This window comes from Malassezia japonica, chromosome 3, assembly GCF_029542785.1.
Source record: "Malassezia japonica chromosome 3, complete sequence".
NCBI classification, from domain to species: domain Eukaryota; kingdom Fungi; phylum Basidiomycota; class Malasseziomycetes; order Malasseziales; family Malasseziaceae; genus Malassezia; species Malassezia japonica.
Genome location: NC_083372.1, coordinates 47,016 through 69,596, shown reverse-complemented (window position 1 = coordinate 69,596; position 22,581 = coordinate 47,016). Strand labels below are relative to the sequence as shown.

The window sequence follows — 22,581 nt, the reverse complement described above, 5'->3', positions numbered from 1 at the left end:
ATTCGCACGTGCGAATCGGGCGCGACCATCACGATGCCAGACCATCCCCTTCCTCCGGCGGCGTACGCCGAGCGCGCGAAGCCCGCGGACGTAGCGCCTGTGCGCCGCGCCGTGGCGTCGCGCAGCGCAATTGCTATGGCGGACCTCACGCCGAACAACGTGGGGCAGCTGCGCATGCTCAACACAAAACTCTTTCCAATTCCCTACTCGAACCAGGTCTACGAGCAGGTGCTCGAGGAGGACATGCGCCCGGTGTGCAAGCTCGGCCTCTTTAACGATATCCCGGTGGGCAACGTGTGCTGCCGTGTAGAAGACGGCAGGGACAGCGCGCACTGCAAGGTGTACATCATGACACTTGGCGTCCTCGCGCCGTACCGCCGCCTGGGCGTCGCCTCGGCGCTCCTCCAGCAGGTGCTCGACCATGCCGCGCCGGGCATGCAGTTTGCGGGGCGCCGCGTCGAGGCCGTCTACCTGCATGTGCAGGTCGGCAATGAGAGCGCGCGCGCGTTCTACGAAAAGGCAGGCTTTGCCGTGGTCGGCACGGTAGAAAACTACTACCACAAGCTCGAGCAGTCGAGCGCGTGGGTGCTCGAAAAGAAGGAATAGTACATAGTGCTAAGGCTGCTTCTGCAACTTGCGGCGCTTTGCCTCGAGCAGCGCCTGCTCTTCGCGTTCGTCCTCACGGCGCGCGTACAGCGCGCTGCGCTGTTCCTCGTTGAGCACGTCCGATGCGCCAGCTTCCATATCGTCGTCGCTGTCCACATCACGCGACAGGTACTGCTGCCGCTTTTTGCCAAAGAGGGTCCATATCTCGTCCCGCATCGCGGAATAGGTATCTTGGTCGCTCTCCTCGTCCGACGCCGTGTCGTACTCGTCGTCGCTCGGCGCAGCGCGCTTGCGCCGCGCCTCTTGCTCGAGGAACGCCTCACGCGCCGTCTTGCGGCGCGGCGGCTCGCTGGGGCCGGCGCTCGGCGCCCGAGACGCGCTCGGCGCGGCCTTGGGAGTGCTCTGCCGCTTGAACGGCACACCGAGCTCTTTTGCGAGACGCTTTTGCCGCTTTTCTTCGCGCGTGAGCGCCGCATCGCCGGAAGGGCGCGCGAGCTGCGCGCGCTTGAGCGCCGCGTCGGCCTTGGCTTTCTCAAAGGCCGGCGTACGTGGCCGCTGCTCGCGCCCTTTTGCCTTGTCAACCGCCGCTTTTTGCGCCGCGGCCGCCGCGGCCGCACGCTTGGCGTGGCGCTGCGCCTCGGCATCCTTCCGCACCTGGGCCGCCTTGTCCTGCGTCTTGGCACGCTCGCGCGCGAGCCACTCGGCCCGCTCTTTTTGCCGCCGCTGCGCCTCGGCCTCGGCAGCACTGCGCTCGTCAGCGCGCTCTTTCATCTTGCGCGCAAGCTCCTCGCGCTGCGCCGCCGCACGCTCCTGCGCAGCGCGCTTCAGCTCATCCAGGTTCATGGTTGTGGAGTTGGCCTATGAGGGGCTGTTGCCTTGCCGCCAACATACACGCGTCGTGTTTGCATTCTCCATGCCGAGCGAAGCGCGAGCGCCGGACGCGGCTGATGTGCCGCACGTCCCTGTCGCGTTGTTTGTTGCGACAGGCGCCTTGCAGCGCCCGGCTGTACCTGCGCCGGCCCTAGCTACGGTCCAGGAAGAGGAAGAGGAAGCTCCGCCTACGACGCGGTCCACGCCGGTGGAAAAGTGCCGTGCCCAGGCCCTTGGCGACGGGTACGACGGGATTGTAATGGAGCTCGCCAACGCGCAATGGCACGAGCGCTGGGACCGACTGTGCCTGATTCCGCAGGACGCCGACACGTCAACAGACACGCTCCCCCGCAGCTCGAGCCGCGCGACGCTCGCGCCAGCCGCGCTGCGGCGCAGCGAGTCGCGCGTGCGGTGCGAGGCGGACCAGTGGCGCGCGCACCCGCACTTTCAGCGTGCAGAGCTGAACGTGACAAGGGCGAGCGAGACCAAGGACCTCACCGTGGTCCTGAGCCAGTGGCTCGAACTCGACTCCTCCGACGAAGGCGTGCGCCTCGATGCGGAGCTTGCGCTGCGCCAGGAGATGGCGTACGCGGCGTACCTCGGTGTAGCGCACGTCGTGGTCCCTGCGCCGAGCAGCGATCCGGCCCGCCGCAAGTACCTTGCCGACTATGCGCGGGCGATCCGCACCTGCTTGAGCGGCATTGCCGGCGACGTTCCGGCGGCCGGCGCGACGATGCGCGTGTCGGTGCGCCTCCCGGTGAGCTCGCCGCACATCCTCACGACGATGCTCATGCGCCAGGCGACACGCACGCCGAGCGGCGCGCCGGCGATGCCCGCCGCGGCCTATCTGCGCACCAACGACAACTGGGCATGGGAGACGTGGGAGACGATCCAGACGCTCTGCCAGTACCACCCCCGGCTGCACGTCGCGCTTGATCTGTCGATGCCGCTGCCCCCGACGACTTCCATGGTGCGCTGGAGCGCCGAGCCGGTGTCGCTCATGTGGCTCCCTTCGACGTCGTTCCTTGCGAATGCCAAAGGCTATCCAGTGCTGTCCAAGTCGGCGCAGCGGCTTGTGCGCCAGCTGCTGCCACGCACGCCGCTCGTGGTCCTCAGCGAGACGCACACACCCCCGCCGCAGCACACCAACGGCGGGCCAGGGGCGTATCTGCAGTACATCCGGCACCTCGTCCGCACGTCGCCGCCGCCGAATGCAATGGAGCGCTACGCGCGCGGCTACGGCGACCATCTCCAGGCGCCGCTGCAGCCGATGGCCGACGATCTCGGCGCGTCGACGTATGACGTGTTCGAGAGTGACCCGGTCAAGTATGCCCTGTACGAAGAGGCGCTCTTCCAGGCGCTCGTGCAGCACGGCGCGCCCGGCGCCGTGACGCGCGTGTGGGTCGTCGGCGCGGGCCAAGGCGCGCTGGTCGGCCGCACGTTCGCTGCCGCCGAGCGGGCGTCGCGCTCGGTGCACGTCACGGCGCTGGAAAAGAACCCCGGCGCGTGCATCTCGCTGTGCGACCGCCAGCTGAACGAGTGGGGCACGGACCGTGTTGCGGTCGTCCAGGGCGACATGCGCACGCTTCCGGTGCCAGACAGCGAGGCAGAGCGTGTGGATATCGTCGTGAGCGAGCTGCTGGGCAGCTTTGCCGATAATGAGCTCGCTCCGGAATGCCTCGACGGTGCGATGCGCTTTTTGAAACGTACGTCTTTTTTTGCTAACACAGCCAACGGCATCTCGATTCCCAGCGCCTATGTCCCGTACATTACGCCGATCGCCGCGGCCAAGCTGCATGCGACGATCGCAAGTGCGCAGCTGGCCCAAGCACACTCTCCTTCTGGCATCGGTATGGGCACGAGCGTCGCGGCGCCGACGTTTGACTCGCCGTACGTCGTGCATCTGCAGTCGATCAACATGCTGGCCCAGGACGGCTCGGAGAAAAAGATCCAGCCGTGCTGGCGCTTTGAACACGGCCCGATGAGCGCCAGTGGCCTCGTCCTCACGCCAAGCGGCCTGCCCGAGACCAACAACCACAACATGCGCACGTCTGTGCACACCTTTACGGTCCCCCACGCCGGCGTGTGCCACGGCCTCGCAGGCTACTTTGAGGCGCACCTCTTTGGAAACGTCGTCCTGAGCATCTACCCCGATCCGGAGCGCGCAAGCACGGATATGGTGAGCTGGTTCCCGATGTACTTTCCGTTCCGCGAGCCGCTCTACCTCCCGGCAAACAGCGAGCTCGAGGTGCACCTGTGGCGCCTCACGGACGAGCGCCGCGTGTGGTACGAATGGAGCGCCGAGACGTTCTTGGTCCTCGACGCAAAGGAGCGGTCGCCTGCGCCGGACGTGTCGCTGGCGCCTGCGCCGGTGATGCAGGGCGCGGCGTTTAGCAACGCCGCACACACGCCCATGATGCCTTCTGGCTCGACGTTCCTCGCGCCGCCGGACCAGAGCGCCTCGGGCCTCGGCCTGCACACCGGTATGTCGTCCGAGCCGGACACGTCGTTCGTGCCCCACGATACCGAGCTGCCGCCGCGCACGCGCATCAAGACGGGCCAGTCGGCCCTGATGAACTCGGGCGCGGTGGGGTCCTCCTTGCTCATCAGTACATAGTCGCATTTCCGGATCTACGGTCACGCTTGGTATCCTGGGAAGTCGTAGTCGATCCCCGCACTCTTTAGCTGTGCACGCCGCTTGGTCTGGCGTTGGAGCAGCTTGCTATTCACGCGCTGGCGCTCCTCCTCGGTGCGGGGGCGCGAGCGGCGCACACGCTCCACGCGGTCCGTCGGCACCTTGCGGAACTTGCGGTTGGCGCCGATCCACAGGTTGGGGTCGACCTGGTCGTTGGGGATCAGGGCCATCTGCAGCAGGTGGCCGTCCAGCAAGTAGTTGTTCATCGTCTCGACGACAATCTCGGCAACCTCCTTGCTCAGGAACTCGACAAAGCCATAGTGCTTCGAGTGGCCCGTCTTTTTGTTGCGCGACAGACGCAGGCGGCGGATATCGCCAAACTGCGAAAAGTACGCCTTGAGCTGGTCTTCAAAGAAGCCGTGGGGGAGACGGCCGACGTACACAATGCCGGTGTCCTCTTTCTCGGCGCTCTGCGCGTGGCGGCGCTTGGCCTGCTCGAGGCGCTGGCGCACCACCGCATCATCACGGCTGCTGGGGAGGCGCATCACCTCACCGGACGTGGGCAGCGCACGCGTCGCCAAAGCATCGTCCTCCTCGTCCTCCTCCTCTGAGTCGATCTCGTCGTCCTCATCGGGGAAGCCCTCGAGCGTCTCGTCCTCGTCCTCGTCCTCGTCGGCAGCGGTCGCACGCATCTTTTTGGCAATGTCGGCGTCCGTCGAGGCGGGCACCTCGTGGATACGCAGTACCTTGCTGGGCTTGGCACCGCCCTTGGCCAGCGCGCTCTTGAGCTTGGGCGCGGCCGTGGCAGCCTTGGGCTGCGTGGCCTCGGTGGCCTTGGGCTGCGCGGCCTGGGTCGCCTTGGCCGACTTGGTCGCAGGAACGGCCTTCGGAGCTTTGACGACCTCCTTCACTTTCTTCACCGGCGCCTTGATCGGGGTCTTGGTCGTGGCAGGCGCCTTGGCGACCTTGGCCTTGGCCGGCGCCTCCTTGGCCTTGGCCGGCGCCTCCTTGGCCGCCTTGGGCTTGTCGGCGACGGGCGCTTTTTCGGCCTTGACGACCTTCTTGACAGGCGCGGCCACACGCACCTTCTTTCCCGTTGCAGTCGCAGGCGGGGTAGCAGCGGCAGGGGTCGCCTTGCGCTTCATGCTTGCGTCGCGCACCATAGCGGAGACTCAGCCGCACGCTGCAGCACGCGGCAGAAAATTTCCTCGGCACGTGGTGGGTGCATGGGCCCACGTGGAATTAAGGCGATCTATCCTCGCATGTTCCACAGTCTTCGATCTGCGCGTGCGGGGGCCTCTTTAAGCCGACGTGGCCCAAGAACCGACACTCTTCATTTCCAACCATGTCGACTCCTACTGCTCCTGAAATCCGGTGGGCGCAGCGCAGCTCTGCCACTGAGGCTGAGAAGGTACGTATAATGCTGGAAGTATGTGCTTACACCTCAGAACGTTGTTCTGTTGACCATCAATGTCCCCAACCTCGAGGAGGGTGACAAGACCAAGCTCGAAATTAACCCGGGCCACCTGCACTTTTCGGCGGACGTCGAGGACGACGCCTCGAAGGGTATCAAGGGCCAAAAGTACCTCTTTGACCTCGACTTTTTCGAGGACATTGAGCCCGCGCACACCAAAAAGTCGCACACGGCCAAGGGCATTTACCTTGTCCTGCGCAAGGCCAAGGTCGATGAGGAGTACTGGCCTCGTCTGACCAAGGACAAGGTCCGTCTGCACAACGTCAAGACCGACTTTGACAAGTGGGTCGACCAGGACGAGCAGGATGAGAAGCCCGACCTGGACATGGGCGGCATGGGCGGCATGCCGGACATGGGCGGCATGGGCGGCGGCATGGGCGGCGGTGGCATGGGCGGCCTCGACATGCAGCAGCTCATGGCCCAGATGGGCGGCGGTGGCATGGGCGGTGGCATGCCGGACTTGAGCGCTCTCCAGGGTGAGGGTGACGAAGGCGACGAAGGCGAGGAGGAGGCCGAGGAGGCCAACGCCGAGTAAATGCCCCTTTCTACGATACGCCGCCAGTCTGTATATCTTCCCGCTGGCATGCAGGCCGATGGCTAGCTGATATGTAGAAATACAACTCTCACGATCTAGGGACGCCGCAGCTGATTGATCTCGGCCACAATTTCCTCTGTGGTTAGTCGAGCGACGCACCTGCTTTCTGGCGGTTGTCCGCCTCAAAGTCGTAGCGCTTCGTATCGCGCGTTTTTTTCACGATAGGCAACAATCTTGAATAGGTTCGGCATCCGGACATACTGCTCGCACTGCAGCACGGCCGAAATGGGGTAGGACGTGGACCGTGCGTGGAACATGCGCTTCTCGGCAGGACGACTGTCATGAGCAGCGCAACATACATAATGTGGATCCAGTCGCCATCAATCGTCAGTACACGCTCATGGCGGCCAACCGAGATGGGGTGGCGCCGGCTGACCGAATAGGCCTGCGTCAGTAAGATGACGTACCTTGTAGTTAGAAATCAAGTCCATCGCCGTCTTGTACTTAGGCTGCTCGGGCATGCTCGACGCGGGTCGCGCAGAGGGCACCGGCGCCTCCGCAGCACGGGGGAGCGTGGTCCGCTCCACGAGCACCAGGTCCGTACGGCCGTAAAAGTCACGCACGGACCTGTCCAAAGGAATCACCTCGTCGACATCGCGGTAAAGCAGCGCATAGCCACTGGGATCGCTCAAAAGGCAGTGACGGCATGCAATCGCAAGTACTTGGGCTGCAGTCGCACGGGGAGGGACTCGGATGGTCGTCATACCCATGGCCGTAGGGACGACCATGATCTGCAGCGACAGGGTATCAGGTTCCGACTCGCTAGGCCGGTCGCGTGAGGGTTGCATGGCAAACGTGTTGGGGACATCGGCCGCCGATGTCGGCTCTTCCGGTCGCCGCCATGCATCTGTGGTGAGCATTAAATACGTACGTCGGGGCTGCGACGTTGGGCAAATCGCAAATTCCGTTTCGCCAAAGCGGCCGACGACCAGGGAGCGGTCAATGGCTGGGTAGTCCTCGTCCACCTCGCCGTCCTCGACCATGTGCAGGGACCATGCGGTGGTCTCGAGATAGATGTCGAGCTCCTCCTCGTCGGCATCGGGGTGTTGCGGCGGCTCGCCGTGCCTTTCCACATAGCAAAAGAGGCCGTAGCCGATAAGCTCCTCCATCGTGGCGTCCTTCCGAATGCGCACAGGGAGCGGCGACGTAGCCTCGACACTCGTCTGGTTTGGGAAGTAGAGCGAGATAGTGATGCCATTCGCGTCGCTTTCGCCTGCACCCGCGCGACCGTACCGCGCGAGGTGGATTTGCGCCTGCGACTGACTCGTATCGTTCAACCCAAACTTGGAGCTCAGCAAGGAGGCGTTCGGTGGCGCAGGACGGATGGCATTGCGCTGGAATATCAGTCGGCCTGGATCCTCGGGTGCAGGCGAGCGGCTGGTCTGGCCGGGAAGCCGCTCGCCGAGGCGCGCTGCCGACCCTTTGCGTGACCGGTTTGGCCGCTTGCTGGACTGGGCCAGCGACGAGCTCTCGGGAACGGGGTTGATAATGAAAGAGCCTGGAATGTAAGGGCACAGCGTGTCACTCGCAAGTGTTTCGTCACTGTCCGATTCAAGGCTCGATGGCTCGTCTGAAACAAGGCTTTCACCGAGCCCTTCCGGCTGCTGCGAAAATCCAATGGCCTCGATATGGAACGAAATAGGCTCCATTCCTGCACGAGATGGGTTCAGGGGAACAAGCGGCGAGGTCGTCCGCCGTTGCCCGCCCGAATCGGCAAGTGCCGACAAGACATTCGCCCCAGCTGCACGGTCGGGCGAAGGGTGTATCATACCAGCAGGACCTGGCTTGGAATAGGTCGAATGAATGTCACTTGCACGCGGATTCACCACAGTCTTGACGCTTTCCGCTTCCATACTTCCTTGGTCCGCCTGGCTGTAATGCAGCGAGTTCTGGAAGAGCGTGCGGGCCAGGCTGCCACGCATGCTGGACTCTGGCACAGCTGTGCTCTCTGAGGCGCCAAACAGCTCGGTTGAGCTGCTTGTGCTTGTATCGGCACGCCTCTTTCCAGATACACGCATGCCAAGCATACTCGACTGCCGTGGACCGTAGATTGTCTGTGTGTATTGCAGTCTTCGCGGCTGTACGCGATAAGGTGCCGGCACTTCGTCCAAAGGAGAGTGGCGCCCTGGCGTCCCGATCGATTCCATAGGCGAGGGATGCAGCGCGCTCACGCCAGGAAGGTTTGCTTCGTCTTCCTCGTCGAGCGGCCATCGCTCCTGGGGCAGGTACTCCTCAAAGAGCCGCTGGACCGCGGCAATGTCCAATGGGGGCAGCGGCGACGAGGATAACACGACTCCATCATCGTCCTGGTAGGCGTCTGTGCCCTCGTACTTCTGCACGTTTGTACCCCTTGGTGATCCAAATTTGGTATAGACCCCACTCTCGCTGGATGTGGGGTGCGACAGATTTTCGCTCTCTCCGGGGGCGTGCAAGGGAGGGATCCCTTTGGTAATCACCCGCGAGACGATCGGATCATCGCAGCTGCGCAGGTATTCTATACGTAAATGCTGTATTGCCGCGCTACACGTTAATCATGCCACATACTCTCGGTCCACGGCCAGGGACATCGCGCAGGGCTCGACGCGTCTGCCACGCCGGAAATTCCTCCACACGAGGCTGTGAAGTGGAGGCAAACTAGTCGCGCCCCAGCCGCCCTGCGGCGGTCCCGTGGGCGGTGTGGCGAGTCCGCTATGCCAAACATAGGAGTCAAGCGATTCCGAAGAAACTGCAATCTATAGTACGACAAGCGTCTTGCGGTATGCGTGTACACGGAACCTTTAAGCGCGCTTGGCGGCAGCCTTGGCAGCCATCAGGTTGAGGGCACTGCCGGCCTTGAACCACTCGATCTGGTTCTCGTTGAACGAGTGAACCAGGGGAATCTTGTCCACAGAGCCGTCCTTGTGCTTAGCAACCAGGGTGACGACGCTGCCAGGGGCAAGCTCAGTCACACCCTCAAGGTCGACGAGGTCGTCGGGGCGAACCAGGTCGTAGTCCTTGGACTCCTGGAAGGTCAGGGGCAGCAGACCCTGCTTCTTGCAGTTGGTCTCGTGGATACGGGCGAACGAGCGGGTGATGATGGCGTAGCCACCGAGGTAGCGGGGCTCCAGGGCAGCGTGCTCACGCGACGAACCCTCACCGTAGTTGTCATCACCAATCACAACCCAGGGGTGGCCGTCGTCACGGTACGAGATGGCAGTGGCGGGAACCGCACCCCACTCGCCGGTGTAGTAGTTCTGGACGTTGTTGGTCTCGTCGTTGGCAATGTTGGTGGCACCAATCAGACAGTTGTTCGAGATGTTCTGCAGGTGGCCACGGTACTTGAGCCAGGGACCACCGGCCGAGATGTGGTCCGTGGTGCACTTGCCCTTCACCTTGATCAGAACAGGCATATCAGTGGGGTTCTTGCCGTCCCACTTCTTGAAAGGCTCCAGGAACTGGAGACGCTCCGAGTCGGGCCTGACAATGACCTCGACATTCGAGCCATCCTCCGGAGGAGCCTGGAAGGTGTTCTCACCGGGGTCGTAGCCCGTGGCAGGGATCTCGTGGCCGCTCGGGTCGCTGAACTTGAACTCCTTGCCGTCAGCGCCAGTGAGCGAGTCGGTAACGGGGTTGAAGGTCAGGTCACCAGCAAAGGCCATGGCAGTAACCAGGTCGGGCGAGGCAACAAAGGCGTGGGTGGCAAAGTTGGCGTCGTTACGGCCGCTGAAGTTACGGTTGTACGACGTGATAATCGAGTTCTTCTCACCCTTCTTCACGTCGGTACGGTGCCACTGACCAATGCAGGGACCGCAGGCGTTGGCAAGAACCATACCGCCGGCCTCAGTGAGGGTCTCCATCTGGCCGTCACGCTCGATGGTGGCACGGATCTGCTCCGAACCGGGGGTAACGGTGAAGCCCGACTTGGCCTTCACACCGTGGTCAAGGGCCTCCTGGGCGATCGAAGCCGAACGCGACATGTCCTCGTACGACGAGTTGGTGCACGAGCCGATAAGGGCAACGCGCAGCTCCTCGGGCCAGCCGTTCTCCTTGACAGCCTCCTTGAACTTGGACAGGGGAGTGGCAAGGTCGGGGGTGAAGGGACCGTTGATGTAGGGCTCGAGCTCGTCAAGGTCGATCTCGAGGTGGCGGTCGTACTCAGCGTCACGGTCGGGCAGCAGGTTGGCCTGGTACTTGGCAGCCTGGTCGGCAATCGACTTACGGCCAGTGGCCTCGAGGTACTTGGCCTGGCGGTCGTTGAAGGGGAAAACCGAGGTGGTGGCACCAATCTCAGCACCCATGTTGCAGATAGTACCCATACCAGTGGCGGAGAGCGAAGAGACACCAGGGCCCTTGTACTCGACAATGGCACCGGTACCACCCTTCACGGTGAGCTCACCAGCGACCCTCAGGATAACGTCCTTGGGCGAAGTCCAGCCCGAGAGCTTACCCTTGAGCTCAACACCAATGACCTTGGGGCACTTGAGCTCCCAGGGAATGTCAGCCATAACATCGACAGCATCGGCACCACCAACACCGCAGGCAATCATGTTAAGACCACCAGCGTTGGGGGTGTGCGAGTCAGTACCGATCATCAGACCACCGGGGAAGGCGTAGTTCTCAATGATGATCTGGTGAATGATACCCGAGCCGGGCTTCCAGAAGCCAATACCGTACTTGGCAGTGCAGGTGGCAAGGAAGTCGTACACCTCCTTGTTCACGTCCTTGGCGCGAGCCAGGTCCTCAACACCACCGGTGCTGGCAGCGATAAGGTGGTCACAGTGCACAGTGGTGGGCACAGCGACGTGGGGCAGACCAGCCGACATGAACTGGAGCAGGGCCATCTGGGCGGTGGCGTCCTGGCAGGCAACACGGTCAGGGCGAAGGCGCAGGTACGAAACGCCACGCTCAATGTCCTGGGTGTGCGGGTCGTCCAGATGACCGTAGACGATCTTTTCCGACATGGTCATGGGGCGCTTGAGGCGCTCGCGGACGACCTCGAGGTTCTTCTCGAGCTTCTCGTAAGGGAGGTAGTAGCCCTTGCCGGACTCGATGACGCTCATCTCGACCTTCTTCTTGAGGTCCTCGACGTTCAGGTTAGGAGCATCTTCAGCAACAGTGGCGAAACCACGGGTGGCCGCCGCACGATTCACCCTGAGGGCAGCCGTGCGGAGGGCGGGGGAGCGCATCGCGCGGGTCGACAGCATGTTGGTCAAGAGAAAACCTCCAGGTGCTGGAGAGAGTTTATAAGAGGGATAGGTAGCTCTTCTGCCGGGAAAATGCAGGCGCAGTCTCAGCCTGCAAGCACCCGCGGCACTAATCGGAAGAGGCGATTGGCAATTTTCCCAGCCTATGACGGTCGAGGAATATCGTCATCACCGTTGGTTACTGCTCGATTTTGAATTAGAGCTTAATGATTGGATAACTTTACGGGTCGCTTCGGCTGGCAGACCCTCTTGAATATGTACCACGTGACAAAAGCCGGCAACCGTCCCTGATTTGCCACCGGCTTCCGGCACATATCTACCCCGCGTAAGCTCGGCGCCGAGCAGAAGGGCTGTGACGCGTGGGATCGGGCACTGCCACGCGCGCCAATCCACGCGGCGCCTGGAAAGGTGTGGCGCGAGCAAAGCGCCTACCCCGCATTTCGAAGAGCGGCTCATAGACCCATGGCGGCATAACAATAGTACGACTATCTACTTTACTCGGCCTCCTCCTCAGCAAGGAGCCTCTCCGCCTCGAGAGCAGCAATGCAGCCCGTGCCGGCGGAGGTAACCGCCTGCCTGTACTTCTTGTCCTGAACATCACCAGCGGCAAAGACACCGTGCACAGAAGTCTGCGAAGTACCGGGCTTAGTGATCACGTAGCCGTCCTCGTCAAGGTCAACCAGGCCCTTGACCACCGAGGTAGCAGGGATGTGGCCAATCGCGTAGAACAGACCGTTGGCCTCGAGGTCCTTCTCCTCGCCGGTCGTGGTGCTCTTCGTGCGCACAGCAGTCAGGAGTTCACCGTCACCCTTCGCCTCGGTGGCCACCGTGTTGAACAGCACAGTCACCTTGGGGTGCGACAGGAGACGCTTGGCCATAATCCTGCTCGCACGGAGCTCGTCACGACGGACCAGCACGTAGACGTGGCTGCCGTACTTGGTCAGGTAGGTGGCCTCCTCACAGGCAGAGTCACCACCACCAATCACGACCAGCGGCTTGTTGCGGAAAATGGGGACAGCACCGTCACAGACGGCGCACGCACTGATACCGTTCTGCCAGTAGGTCTCCTCACCGGGCAGGTGCATGCGCTTGGCAAGCGCACCCGTGGCCAGGATCAGAGTCTGCGTAAGGATCGGACCCTCGTCCTCGGCCCATTCGCGCCAGATCTTGAAGGGACGGCTCGAGAGGTCGACCTTCGAGATGGTCTCCGTCTTGATGTCGGTGCCGAAGCGCTGCGACTGAGCGCGCAGCTTCTCCATGAGTTCAGAACCACCGATGCCATCCGGGAAGCCGGGATAGTTTTCCACATCGGTCGTGGTCGTGAGCTGACCACCGGCAGCAACGCCGTTGGCAAGCATACCCTATTATGTGTTAGTACGACTGTCCTTCTCTAGGGACGGGAGCCGGCCCGTGATGTAACGTACCTCGAACATGAGGGGCTCCAGGTTGGCACGCCCCAGGTAGATGGCGGCCGTGTGACCAGCAGGGCCGGAGCCGATGATCACCTGCAGTCAGTATGACGCTTGGCGATTCGTACGTACCACGTTGTGGATCTTCTGCGCAGGAGCGTCGTTGTTCTCCGTGTTAATAGGTGCCATTGTGCTGTACAAAAAGGATGCTGGTACGCCAGTAAAAAGTGGTCCTAGCGCTGGACGTTGGTTCTTCGTGTGAGTACGTGAAGAAGAATAAGCGCGGTTAGTCAACGAATAGGGTCGACTATGGAAAAGCGATGAAGAGAGCTTTCTGGTAGTAGTGCACTTGGTAAGAGTCAGAGAAAGTCGTGTCGGCCTTAAATGACTCAAGTACGAAGGGAACATGCACTGTGGCACTGAAGTTGAAGAATGGCGTGGTTCAGTGGCGGGCTATCTGCAATTTATCTATCTGATTCCTTGCCAGTCGGTTCGAGGCGTGCACTTGTTTTACTAAATAACTGGCCGTGCACGGAGCATGGCGTGCCAGGCGCGTAAAGTCCGCGCCAAGTCGGTTCGGGGCTGCGGTCGGACATTGCACTCGCGGAGCTAAATGAAGGCGGAGTTTTGATGCCCACAAATGGAGTCTGATTTTGACATTGCGATAGCCATGGTATACCAGTTATTTCCCTATTTTCATATGATGACGGTGGTCAGGCGAAAGAGCGAAGTAAGAGTTAGTTCGCCGATTCAGACCTGAGGGTAGGTTCAGGCTCCGCAGTCGCTTCGGAGTCTGCGTTTTGCTTGGCATCGAGAAGGCGACGCTCGAAAACGGTGCGGATAGTACCGTCGTCCATGACGGTCTCGACAGGCTCAAGCCAGTAGCGGCCCATCGTGGGGCGGAGCGTGTACCAGTTCGGCCAGTATAGACCAACCCTAGGAAGGAGGACGTACCACCAGCACCAGTACAGGGCACCGCCTGCGAAGAAGGCAAGAGCCACACCAGCGTGGAGCGCGTACCAGATATGGGTGTACTGTGCATCGACCTTTTCGGTGGGTGGAATCCAGGGCACGATAACCAAGAAAGCGGACACTAACGTGAAGAAAATGGTGATGGGGATCGTCGCACGGAATTGTGGGTTCCAGTCGTAGAACCAGCTGGGTTTCAGACCACTTGACCGCGGAAGGTACGACAAGCAAAGACCCAAGCCGACGGCCAAATTGACCACATTGAGCGGATAGGAGGAAAGGTTCAGGACAAAGTTGTAAGCATCACCTTGCGGGGGTGCAAGCATGAGAATCAGTGTGACAATCATGTGCCAAGTAAGGCCGGCGAGCGGGGTATTGAAAGGACGGTTGGAAGCAAACATTTTGGAGAAGGGAATAAGGTTGTCACGACCCAGAGCCTGGTTCAGACGGCCCTGGGAGAAGAGCACCGAGAATACATTTGCAACCGCCGAAAGAGCCACGAAGACAGACAGGGCGCGCGCCGAACGTTCACCAAACATATGCTTAAAGAAGGAGGCAGCAATAATTTGCTTGCTCTCCAGAATCTCGGGAATTGGCACCGCGGCAAAGTAGGCCACCTGTGCAAGTACGTAGAGAATGGTAAGGACGATCAATGCGAGCGGACCAGCGATCTTCATGGTGCGCGCCGGGTTATGGACCTCACCTAGTGCATAGAAGAGGTTAGAGTAACCAACGTAACTCCAAATCGCCTGTCATGTGTTAGTATTTGTCCCAGAAGGAAGTCGAACGTACGTTATACAAGCATGCTGACACACCAGAAATGTCACTCCGAATATGGCCATCATTTAGCGTCTGACTGGCGCCCGAGAAGGCATTCGCAAAGTTGTGCGGTGCCTCGCCGATCGTACGTCCCGCCAGCGCAGCAAAGCCAGCAAAGACGATCAGAAGGAGAATGACCACTTTGAAGATACCGAGGATGTTTTGGAACCACAATCCATACCTGAGGAAGCCGCCGTGCATAATCAGTGCAGCGACCAGGATACCAACACCGATACCCTTCGAGTTCCACTCGGTCGTCTCACCTCCGCCCGCACGGATGAAGTACTGGCCTGCAGCGTTGGCATTACCAGCAGCCTGACCCAGAAGAAGCGCCTGCGCGGCGTACATCGAGGCCACCATGAAGTACGGCTTGCGGAACGCGTACTGTAGATAGTTTAGCTCACCACCATTGCGGGGAATTGCGGTAGCAAACTCAGCGTACACCGCAAAGCCAGCGCCTGCGATGACACCACCGATGGCCCAGTAAATAATGCTCATACCAACACTGTTGCTTTGTTGCAGAATCGTCGAGGTTGTGGAAAAGGCACCCGTACCAAGCATACGGTTCACCATTAGGAAGATGGCCGAGATGACACCAACCTGACGACCTTGAGGGACTTCGCTGTTCACCGCCGCCTCGACGTCGTCGCCGCAGTCGGGTAGAAGCTCAGGGAGAATGTCTTCATGCTCTCCCATCTTGCCTTTATGATCCGTAGACAAGGGGGAATTCCCCCCTGTCATGTCGACGCCGTTCGACATGAGGAATAAGGTTTAAAGAGGCGTCCTTAGGGCTACTGCGTAGCTTTTAAGCAAGGAAAAGCTTCGCAGGAGAGAAGACGCAACACCTGCCCCAGGCCAAATTCTAGCCTCTTAGGAGTCTGTCCCTGCGCATAATGAAACGATGCGTTCAAAAAATCACGCCATCGAAAGGGTATTAGAAAATATTTTTGGCAGGCGTTTTTCTAATGGCGTGCGGTGCTCAGCTATGGCAAAACGCTGCTGAGCGGAAAGCATGGAAAGTATGAATCATGGGGAGCACGTCTTCTAGGCGACTATGGGACGTGAGGGCGAATCCAACTGCCAAACGGGATGCTCTCGAGATTAACACACCCATCTCATTATCAAAGCATTTCTTAGCAAATAGGAAATGATGAACCAATCAAGAGAGATTTACGGATCATCGTTCATGGGAATCCGGGCAGCCCTGGACTGTGTGATATGGTCTGTCAAAAGGGAGGATCCTTGCTGCAGCCCTTGGTCGTTGCCCAAGCCTCCACATGCCGAGCCCTTGCCGGCGCAGGGTACGCCAGCCTGCTGCAAGATTTACGCGACAAATCTCATGCACGTGCCGAGCTCAGCACCCGGCAAATAATAGCTCGCTTCGCGCGAGACGCGTCGCACCCGGTCCTCCCCTTGTCGAACACCATGGCGATTGCTAGCCTCTTCAAGATGAAGGCTCTCTTCGCCTTTGTGGTGCTTGCTGGCCTCATTGTCAACGTTAACAATGTTGCTGCGCGCGAGCACCACGTTGCGCACAACCTCGCAGTGCATCACCACCAGAACATGGCGCGTCGCATCAACCACACGAGCCTGGCTGAGAAGTGGAACCACCCGTCGAGCTCGTCGTCTGGCCACAAGAGCAGCTCCTCGCACGCGTCGAAGAGCTCTCCGCACGCGTCGCACGCGTCGGACAGCGCGTCAAAGAGCGCGTCGAAGTCCGGCTCCAAGTCTGGCTCCAAGTCCGGCTCCAAGTCGAAGAGTTCGAGCTCTAGCGCGAGCGCTAGCCAGACTGGCGGTTCGGGCAGCGGCAGCGACGAGTTCCTTGTCGTGCGCACTAACGAGGGTCAGGTCCGCGGTCGTCTGAACGAGACCTCGGGCGCCTACCAGTGGCTCGGTGTGCCTTTTGGTGCCGACACGGCCGGCTCCAACCGTTTCCGTCCTCCGCAGCCCGCGCCCAAGTGGGATGGTATCCGTGACGCTACGCACTACGGCTGGAGCTGCCCTCAGCACGGTAGCCCTGAGTCGGTGACCGCTGTGCAGATCTTTGGTCTTAGCCCCGACGTGTTCAAGAACGACACGCAGAGCGAGGACTGCTTGAACATGAACATTTACGTGGGTAAGAACTTCTGGGAGAACTACAAGAAGTCGAACGGCACGCACAAGGCTCCTGTCTGGCTGAACTTCTATGGTGGCTCCTATGAGTGGGGTTCGAACCGTATCGAGATGTACCGCGGTGACACGCTCGTCAGCAAGGACGATGTGATTTCCGTCAGCGCCAACTTCCGTAACTGGATCTTTGGTTACCCCCTGTCGCCCCAACTGCATCCCGACCAGCACGACGGTAAGGGCGAGTACACCGGTGGTAACCCCGGTCTGAAGGACATCGACTACGCCATCGAGTGGGTACACAAGAACATTGCGCACTTTGGTGGTGACCCGGATAAGATCACGATCGGTGGTACGAGCACCGGTGCCTGCTCGGTGGACAACTGGGCTTTCGCACACCACAACAAGCCTTCGGCCAAGCTGGTCAACGGTCTGATCCTTCAGAGTGGTTCGATGACGTCGCTCGGTCGCTATTTCCTGGCGAACAGCAGCGACACCTTCCAGGGACACAACAGCTCCTGGAACCTAGTTGCCCAGGAGGTCGGCTGTGGTACCTCGAATGACCACAAGCAGTTCCGCTGCATGCAACAGAAGCCTTGGAGTGCCCTGATGCAGGCCTCTTTCACGAAGAACGCCAAGTTCACGTTGGCTGTTGACCATGTGACGACCTTTGACAACTACTACGAACGTCTGGAGAACAAGCAGTTCGTCGATATCCCCATGCTCATCGGCAATAACAAGGATGAGGGTAATGCTTTCCTGATCCACACTGCCAACCTTGCGCCGTTCGTGGGCCCCATTATCACCGCTGAGGTGTGGGTGTGCCCGGCCGGTGTCCAGGCCGACCTCCGCCACGGTGTGGCTCCGACTTGGCGCTACCGCTTCGGCCCGTCGTTCTATATCCCTGACACGCCGGACAAGTACAAGGAGCTGCTCACCTACCACGGTAGCGACACGCCGTACGCGTGGGGCACCTGGAAGCAGCTGCACTTTATCGAGTCGGGTGCCTCGGCGAGCGACCCTGGTCCCATCGCCAACCTGCCGCCGACGACGGACAACAACTACATCCGTGGTAAGGTTGCTCAGGCCTACCGCGAGGCGAACGTCGAGTTCGTCAAGGACCCCCAGAACGGTCTGCGCCACTTCCGCGGCGGATGGCCCGAGTACACCAAGGGCTCCAAGAGCATTGGTGACTTTGGCCGCAACAACGACCCGCACCACCCCTTCCAGCTCGCTAGCAGCTGGGACACGGACTTGCTCTGTGGTTTGACCAACGCGCAGGTTAACCAAAACAACATGAAATACAAGCCCGGCTTCGACAGGGTCCGCTCGTACCTTGTCTAAGCGGAGTCTACTCCGCAATGCCTCATTGGCTTACTTTCTTGTTTGTTTCGCTCTTTGCCGTCTGGCTACGGCGCGCAAACCTCCTATGTCCGTAGCTAAACTCTCGTTAGTGTTTTTCCTCTAGGGAACAATGATCGCCGATAATGGCCTGTGTACGATTTTTTTCTTTCCAGCCGTTCCTGGTTTCGCATGCATTTTTTCCCTTCTGACGGGCACCAACTTATAGAGAGCAAATCTGTAGCATTGCGGTTTCTAGTCACTAGGATCTAACGCTGACTATATCCAGATTAGAAAGCTAGCAAGCAGTTTTGAGACGAAAGAAGACATCTGCACCAAAACACAGAAAGCCACGGGATGGCTCGCTAGTGAATGGGCTACTTCGTACAATCCAGCAGAGAAACGCGTGAACATCCCGTGAGCAACTGGCTAACCCATTTACGGGGCAAGGAGCTGCTCGAAGAACTCCGGGCTCGTGGTGGTACGGGGAGTCTTGGTGTTCTTCTTGAGCTTGCCAGCCTGGCGCTGGGCCTGCTCGCGGAGTTCGTTGCGGATCGAAGCCTGGGCGTAAGGGTTGAGGCGGAAGAGAACAGCGCGGTTGCGCAGAGGGTTCTTCTTCTGCGTGAAAGGGCGCTTGGTCTGCTTCGGGCCAGCCGGGCGAACGACGCTCTGGATCTCATCCGAGTTGATGAGACGAGTGACATCGGGCATGGAGATCTTGGCAGCGGGGAGGCGGAAGCCAGACTTGACCTCCGAGGCGGACTCGTAGGTGCCGAAGATGCTGTCAAGCTGCTTGAAAGCGTCCTCGGTCCAGATCACAAAGCGGCCAAGGTGGCCACCGGGGGCGAGCTGGAGGAGGTTGAGGCTGTGCACGCTGACGAGCTCCACACCGGGCAGGTTGCGGAAAGCCTTGACGAGACCCTTGTCCTCGTTGTAGATGACAAGAGGGCCGCGGCGCTGGGTGTGACGGCGGTTGCGCAGCTTACCAACACCGGCGCGGATCTTGCGCGAGTTCGAGACCTTGACAACGTCGTTGTAGGCGTTGAGGGCCTTGAGCACGGCAACAGCCTCCTTGGTCTTGGTGTACGACTCAACCTCGCTCGAGACGATCAGAGGAACCTCCTCGATCTCCTCAACACGGTGGCCGCGAGCGAGCACCAGCGAGGGGAGAGCAGTGGCAGCAAGAGCCGAGGCAGTAGCGTAGCGGCGCTGGGCCTGGTTAGTCTTGATGAACCAGCGGCGCCAGACCTTGGTGGGGGCGAACATGTGACCGCCGCGAGCCATGTTACCAAAGGCAGCCTGGCCCGAACGGTGGGTACCACCACCGCCAACACGGGGGATACGGGCGACAGCGCGACCAGTACCCCACGACTCAGCCGAGGTCTGGTGACCGGCGTTGGAAGCAACGGCGTAAGGCTGACGCTTGTTCTTGGCAATGTTGGCTAAAAAGTGTTAGTATTCGCGTTCGGGAAAGAGAGAGAAAACACAGCAAGGCATCTAAAAGTGTCGAGTGTTTGCTTGCAAGCGCGATACGCGACGTTGCAATATGGACTTTCGACAAAAAAGATGCCATCGCCATATTTCGTCTCTGGTAAAAGTTACTCACAGTGAATAGCCGCGACGACATCCGGGCGGATCGGGGCAGTGAACACCGCCGGAAGAGGCAGCGAGCCCGTAGCCGCACCGTCGACTCCTCGAACGTTCACAGTAGGACGAGCAGCCATTCTACAAACTTGAGGATGACCTGAGTGTAGGTTGAGGAAAACGTGAACACGAGCGCACTCGACTAGGAATGCCCGGCGCACAACTACAGAACTTCCTAGTTCTCACGCACACGTGACCATTTTCAGTTTTGTCGTAGACTGCGGAGCCATGTGGATCCGCATGGGGCCACGTGGTCGCCTTCGGAGCGAGCACGCCATATTTGCATCGGCGGTAGGGAATTGCTTCGGACACGGAGGAAGGGGCCTACGGAAATGCACGGCCAGTGGCGCGCTGGTGTTGCGTGCGGAGTATAAAGAACGGGCAGCGATGTTCTGATGTCCCGCAAAAAAAAATAACGACGAGCATGTCCTCGCAAGCGGCGCCGACTACTTTGTCCGCATCTGTGTACGCTGCAGACGGTGCAGACGTCAACACCCAGGTGCAACGCATCATTGAAGACCTCCCGAACATCAACGAGAAGCTCCAGAATGCTCGCCCTGAAGAAATTCTGGCTTGGTCGATGAACAACCTGCCGAATCTATACCAGACCACCGCGTTCGGCCTGACGGGCTGTGTCACGCTGGACCTTGTCTCGCGCATCAGCACCGAGCTTGCGCAAAGCAAGGGTGTGCCTGCTCAGCACCTCGTGCCGCTCATCTTCATTGACACCCTCTACCACTTTCCCCAGACTACGGAGCTTGCGAAGCGATCGTCGGAGCACTACAACGCTCCTATGCATGTGTACACCCCGGTGGGAAGCGCAACTGTGAGCGAGTTTGAGGAGCGCTGGGGCCCGCAGCTTTGGGAGCGTGACGAGGACACCTACGACTACCTTGTCAAGGTGGAGCCTGCGCGTCGCGCTTACGACGAGCTCAAGGTCTGTGCAGTTTTCACGGGCCGCCGTCGCTCGCAGGGTGCTGACCGCGCCGCCCTTCCTGCGGTCGAGGTGGACGAGACGGGCCTCATTAAGGTGAACCCACTCCTGAACTGGTCGTTCGAGGACGTCAACAAGTACGTCAAGGAGCACGCGGTGCCCTACAACGAGCTGCTCGACCTTGGATACAAGTCCATTGGTGACTGGCACTCGACGGCCCTGCCCTCGGACAAGAACGCGGGCGAGCGCTCGGGTCGCTGGGCCGACAAGGCCGGCAAGACTGAGTGCGGTCTGCACAAGGACTACTTCAAGTTCAAGGTTCTGGCTGAGAAGAAGATGCGCGAGGCTGAGCTCAGCCGTCGCGATGATGCCCGGGCTTAATTTAATTAGACTACCATTGTACTATAGCACACACCAAAAGTCACCGGCTTATGAGCGGGATACTGCACACGACTTTGCCCAGTCATTCATGTACGAAAATTCACGCGTTACGTAATCGTGCTGATAAGACGAGCACGGATCAGCTTGGCACACCGATAGGGTGAGGCGTTGCCTAGATCGCTCTAGCGCACCATGTCTGGAAGAGTATTTGTCGGCGGAATCGTAACCCCTGTGAGTATTACAGAGACCAAGATTATCGAAAATGGTATCTTGGGGGTGGATGCGCAAGGTATTATTCAGTTCGTGGATGACCTTGACGCATGTCCGGTTAGCACGGAGGGAGTTACCGCCCAAGGCAACAAGAGCAAGGCTGCTTCGTTTCTAGAGAGGAAAGGATGGTGCAAGTCCCCCGAAGTGATCTACCTAGCGAAGGGAAGCTTTTTGTGCCCTGGATTCATTGATACGCATACGGTATGTATTGACGCCATGTTTGGATGCTAACATTACAGCATGCAGCTCAAATCGTACGTCTAGAGGTACAAAGAAAATGAATACTAATACTTTTCAGGCCAATTCCGGGCTTGGTATGCAGTTCCAGCTACTGGACTGGCTACAGAAACTCACGTTTCCGGAAGAATCGAAATTTCATGACGTTTCGTACGCGGAGGCTACGTACGGCTCTGCCGTGGAACGATACCTCCGTTCCGGTACTACAACTGCATGCTTGTATGCAACACTTCACTTAGAAGGTACGTTGTTCTGCTGACGTTTAGCTTCAAAGGCCCTGGTAAGGGTCTGCCACGAGAAAGGACTCCGTGCCTTTGTTGGCCGGTGTCAAATGGACCGAAATGCATCGCCCACCTACGTGGAATCCAGCGCGTCAGAATCTTGCAACCACTCCTTGGATCTGATTCAATATGCCAAAGACCTGTGTGGTCCCATGCCCGACGCATTGGTCCAGCCCATTCTCACCCCTCGCTTTGCCATCTGCTGTACGGATGAGCTTCTTAATGGAATCGGCCACCTCGCACAGGAGAACCCAGACAGTACGTTCCCATTAGACTGACTGGCAGTTCGTATTCAGACGCATATGAGTGAGAACAAGGCCGAGATCGCCAAGACGCTGGAGTTGTTCCCTGAATCCAAATCGTATGCGGGCGTATATGACCATTACCATCTCTTGAATGACCGTACCATTTTGGCCCACGCCATCCACCTCAGTGAAGAAGAGATCGAGCTCCTTTTGGAGCGCAAATGCGGATTGTCGCACTGCCCTGTCAGCAATTTGAATTTGAGCAGTGGACTATTCCGCCTTGTCGAGCTCGCTGAGCGCGGTCTAAAGATTGGCTTGGGATCGGACATCTCGGGAGGATATGCAGTTGGGATGCTGTCGGTCATTCGCGAAGCCAGCACAGTCTCTCGTGGTCTTGCTCTCCAACAACCTTCATTACACGGGCGCTCCGTGTCGCTGGAAGCACTCTTTTACCTGGCAACACTAGGCGGCGCCCATGTCTGTGGCCTGGAGAACAGGGTTGGTAAACTCGAAGGAGGTTACGAGTTTGACGCTCTGCTTATCAACACCTATCCAGCCACTGCACGCCAGGCGCCTGTTAAT

At 59.6% G+C, this 22,581-nt stretch overlaps 12 protein-coding genes across 12 annotated transcripts; 5 read left to right on the top strand and 7 right to left on the bottom strand.

Moving 5' to 3' along the window:
* Positions 1 to 33: 33 nt before the first annotated feature.
* NAT5 (N-terminal methionine N(alpha)-acetyltransferase NatE) lies at positions 34 to 606 on the top strand (the record flags this gene model as incomplete). Its single annotated transcript, XM_060265843.1, has 1 exon — positions 34 to 606. The coding sequence occupies one exon, from the start codon at positions 34 to 36 to the stop codon at positions 604 to 606; it is 573 nt and encodes a 190-aa protein (XP_060121826.1).
* A 9-nt stretch (positions 607 to 615) lies between these two features.
* Positions 616 to 1,449, bottom strand: MJAP1_001894 (uncharacterized protein; the record flags this gene model as incomplete). Its single annotated transcript, XM_060265842.1, has 1 exon — positions 616 to 1,449. One exon carries the CDS (start codon positions 1,447 to 1,449, stop codon positions 616 to 618), a length of 834 nt encoding a protein of 277 aa, XP_060121825.1.
* Positions 1,450 to 1,519: 70 nt separating this feature from the next.
* MJAP1_001893 (type II protein arginine methyltransferase) lies at positions 1,520 to 4,093 on the top strand (the record flags this gene model as incomplete). The annotated part of the gene is made up of 2 exons (XM_060265841.1): positions 1,520 to 3,182; positions 3,207 to 4,093. The coding sequence occupies 2 exons, from the start codon at positions 1,520 to 1,522 to the stop codon at positions 4,091 to 4,093; spliced, it is 2,550 nt and encodes an 849-aa protein (XP_060121824.1).
* A 20-nt stretch (positions 4,094 to 4,113) lies between these two features.
* Positions 4,114 to 5,274, bottom strand: NOP15 (nucleolar protein; the record flags this gene model as incomplete). The annotated part of the gene is made up of 1 exon (XM_060265840.1): positions 4,114 to 5,274. The coding sequence occupies one exon, from the start codon at positions 5,272 to 5,274 to the stop codon at positions 4,114 to 4,116; it is 1,161 nt and encodes a 386-aa protein (XP_060121823.1).
* A 182-nt stretch (positions 5,275 to 5,456) lies between these two features.
* On the top strand, positions 5,457 to 6,120 carry wos2 (p23 chaperone protein wos2; the record flags this gene model as incomplete). The annotated part of the gene is given in 2 exon segments (XM_060265839.1): positions 5,457 to 5,522; positions 5,542 to 6,120. 2 exon segments carry the CDS (start codon positions 5,457 to 5,459, stop codon positions 6,118 to 6,120), a joined length of 645 nt encoding a protein of 214 aa, XP_060121822.1.
* Positions 6,121 to 6,262: 142 nt separating this feature from the next.
* Positions 6,263 to 8,102, bottom strand: AVO1 (Component of a membrane-bound complex containing the Tor2p kinase; the record flags this gene model as incomplete). The annotated part of the gene is made up of 5 exons (XM_060265838.1): positions 6,263 to 6,353; positions 6,382 to 6,456; positions 6,480 to 6,565; positions 6,588 to 7,027; positions 7,052 to 8,102. The coding sequence occupies 5 exons, from the start codon at positions 8,100 to 8,102 to the stop codon at positions 6,263 to 6,265; spliced, it is 1,743 nt and encodes a 580-aa protein (XP_060121821.1).
* Positions 8,103 to 8,957: 855 nt separating this feature from the next.
* ACO1 (aconitate hydratase) lies at positions 8,958 to 11,363 on the bottom strand (the record flags this gene model as incomplete). Its single annotated transcript, XM_060265837.1, has 1 exon — positions 8,958 to 11,363. One exon carries the CDS (start codon positions 11,361 to 11,363, stop codon positions 8,958 to 8,960), a length of 2,406 nt encoding a protein of 801 aa, XP_060121820.1.
* Positions 11,364 to 11,857: 494 nt separating this feature from the next.
* MJAP1_001888 (uncharacterized protein) lies at positions 11,858 to 12,961 on the bottom strand (the record flags this gene model as incomplete). The annotated part of the gene is made up of 3 exons (XM_060265836.1): positions 11,858 to 12,724; positions 12,788 to 12,868; positions 12,905 to 12,961. 3 exons carry the CDS (start codon positions 12,959 to 12,961, stop codon positions 11,858 to 11,860), a joined length of 1,005 nt encoding a protein of 334 aa, XP_060121819.1.
* A 548-nt stretch (positions 12,962 to 13,509) lies between these two features.
* MUP1 (methionine permease) lies at positions 13,510 to 15,319 on the bottom strand (the record flags this gene model as incomplete). The annotated part of the gene is made up of 2 exons (XM_060265835.1): positions 13,510 to 14,444; positions 14,557 to 15,319. The coding sequence occupies 2 exons, from the start codon at positions 15,317 to 15,319 to the stop codon at positions 13,510 to 13,512; spliced, it is 1,698 nt and encodes a 565-aa protein (XP_060121818.1).
* Positions 15,320 to 15,985: 666 nt separating this feature from the next.
* On the top strand, positions 15,986 to 18,010 carry MJAP1_001886 (uncharacterized protein; the record flags this gene model as incomplete). Its single annotated transcript, XM_060265834.1, has 1 exon — positions 15,986 to 18,010. One exon carries the CDS (start codon positions 15,986 to 15,988, stop codon positions 18,008 to 18,010), a length of 2,025 nt encoding a protein of 674 aa, XP_060121817.1.
* A 435-nt stretch (positions 18,011 to 18,445) lies between these two features.
* Positions 18,446 to 19,731, bottom strand: MJAP1_001885 (uncharacterized protein; the record flags this gene model as incomplete). Its single annotated transcript, XM_060265833.1, has 2 exons — positions 18,446 to 19,449; positions 19,614 to 19,731. The coding sequence occupies 2 exons, from the start codon at positions 19,729 to 19,731 to the stop codon at positions 18,446 to 18,448; spliced, it is 1,122 nt and encodes a 373-aa protein (XP_060121816.1).
* A 344-nt stretch (positions 19,732 to 20,075) lies between these two features.
* Positions 20,076 to 22,306, top strand: MJAP1_001884 (uncharacterized protein; the record flags this gene model as incomplete). Its single annotated transcript, XM_060265832.1, has 7 exons — positions 20,076 to 20,943; positions 21,211 to 21,231; positions 21,256 to 21,265; positions 21,476 to 21,490; positions 21,740 to 21,753; positions 22,040 to 22,115; positions 22,288 to 22,306. The coding sequence occupies 7 exons, from the start codon at positions 20,076 to 20,078 to the stop codon at positions 22,304 to 22,306; spliced, it is 1,023 nt and encodes a 340-aa protein (XP_060121815.1).
* Between the last annotated feature and the right edge of the window lie 275 nt (positions 22,307 to 22,581).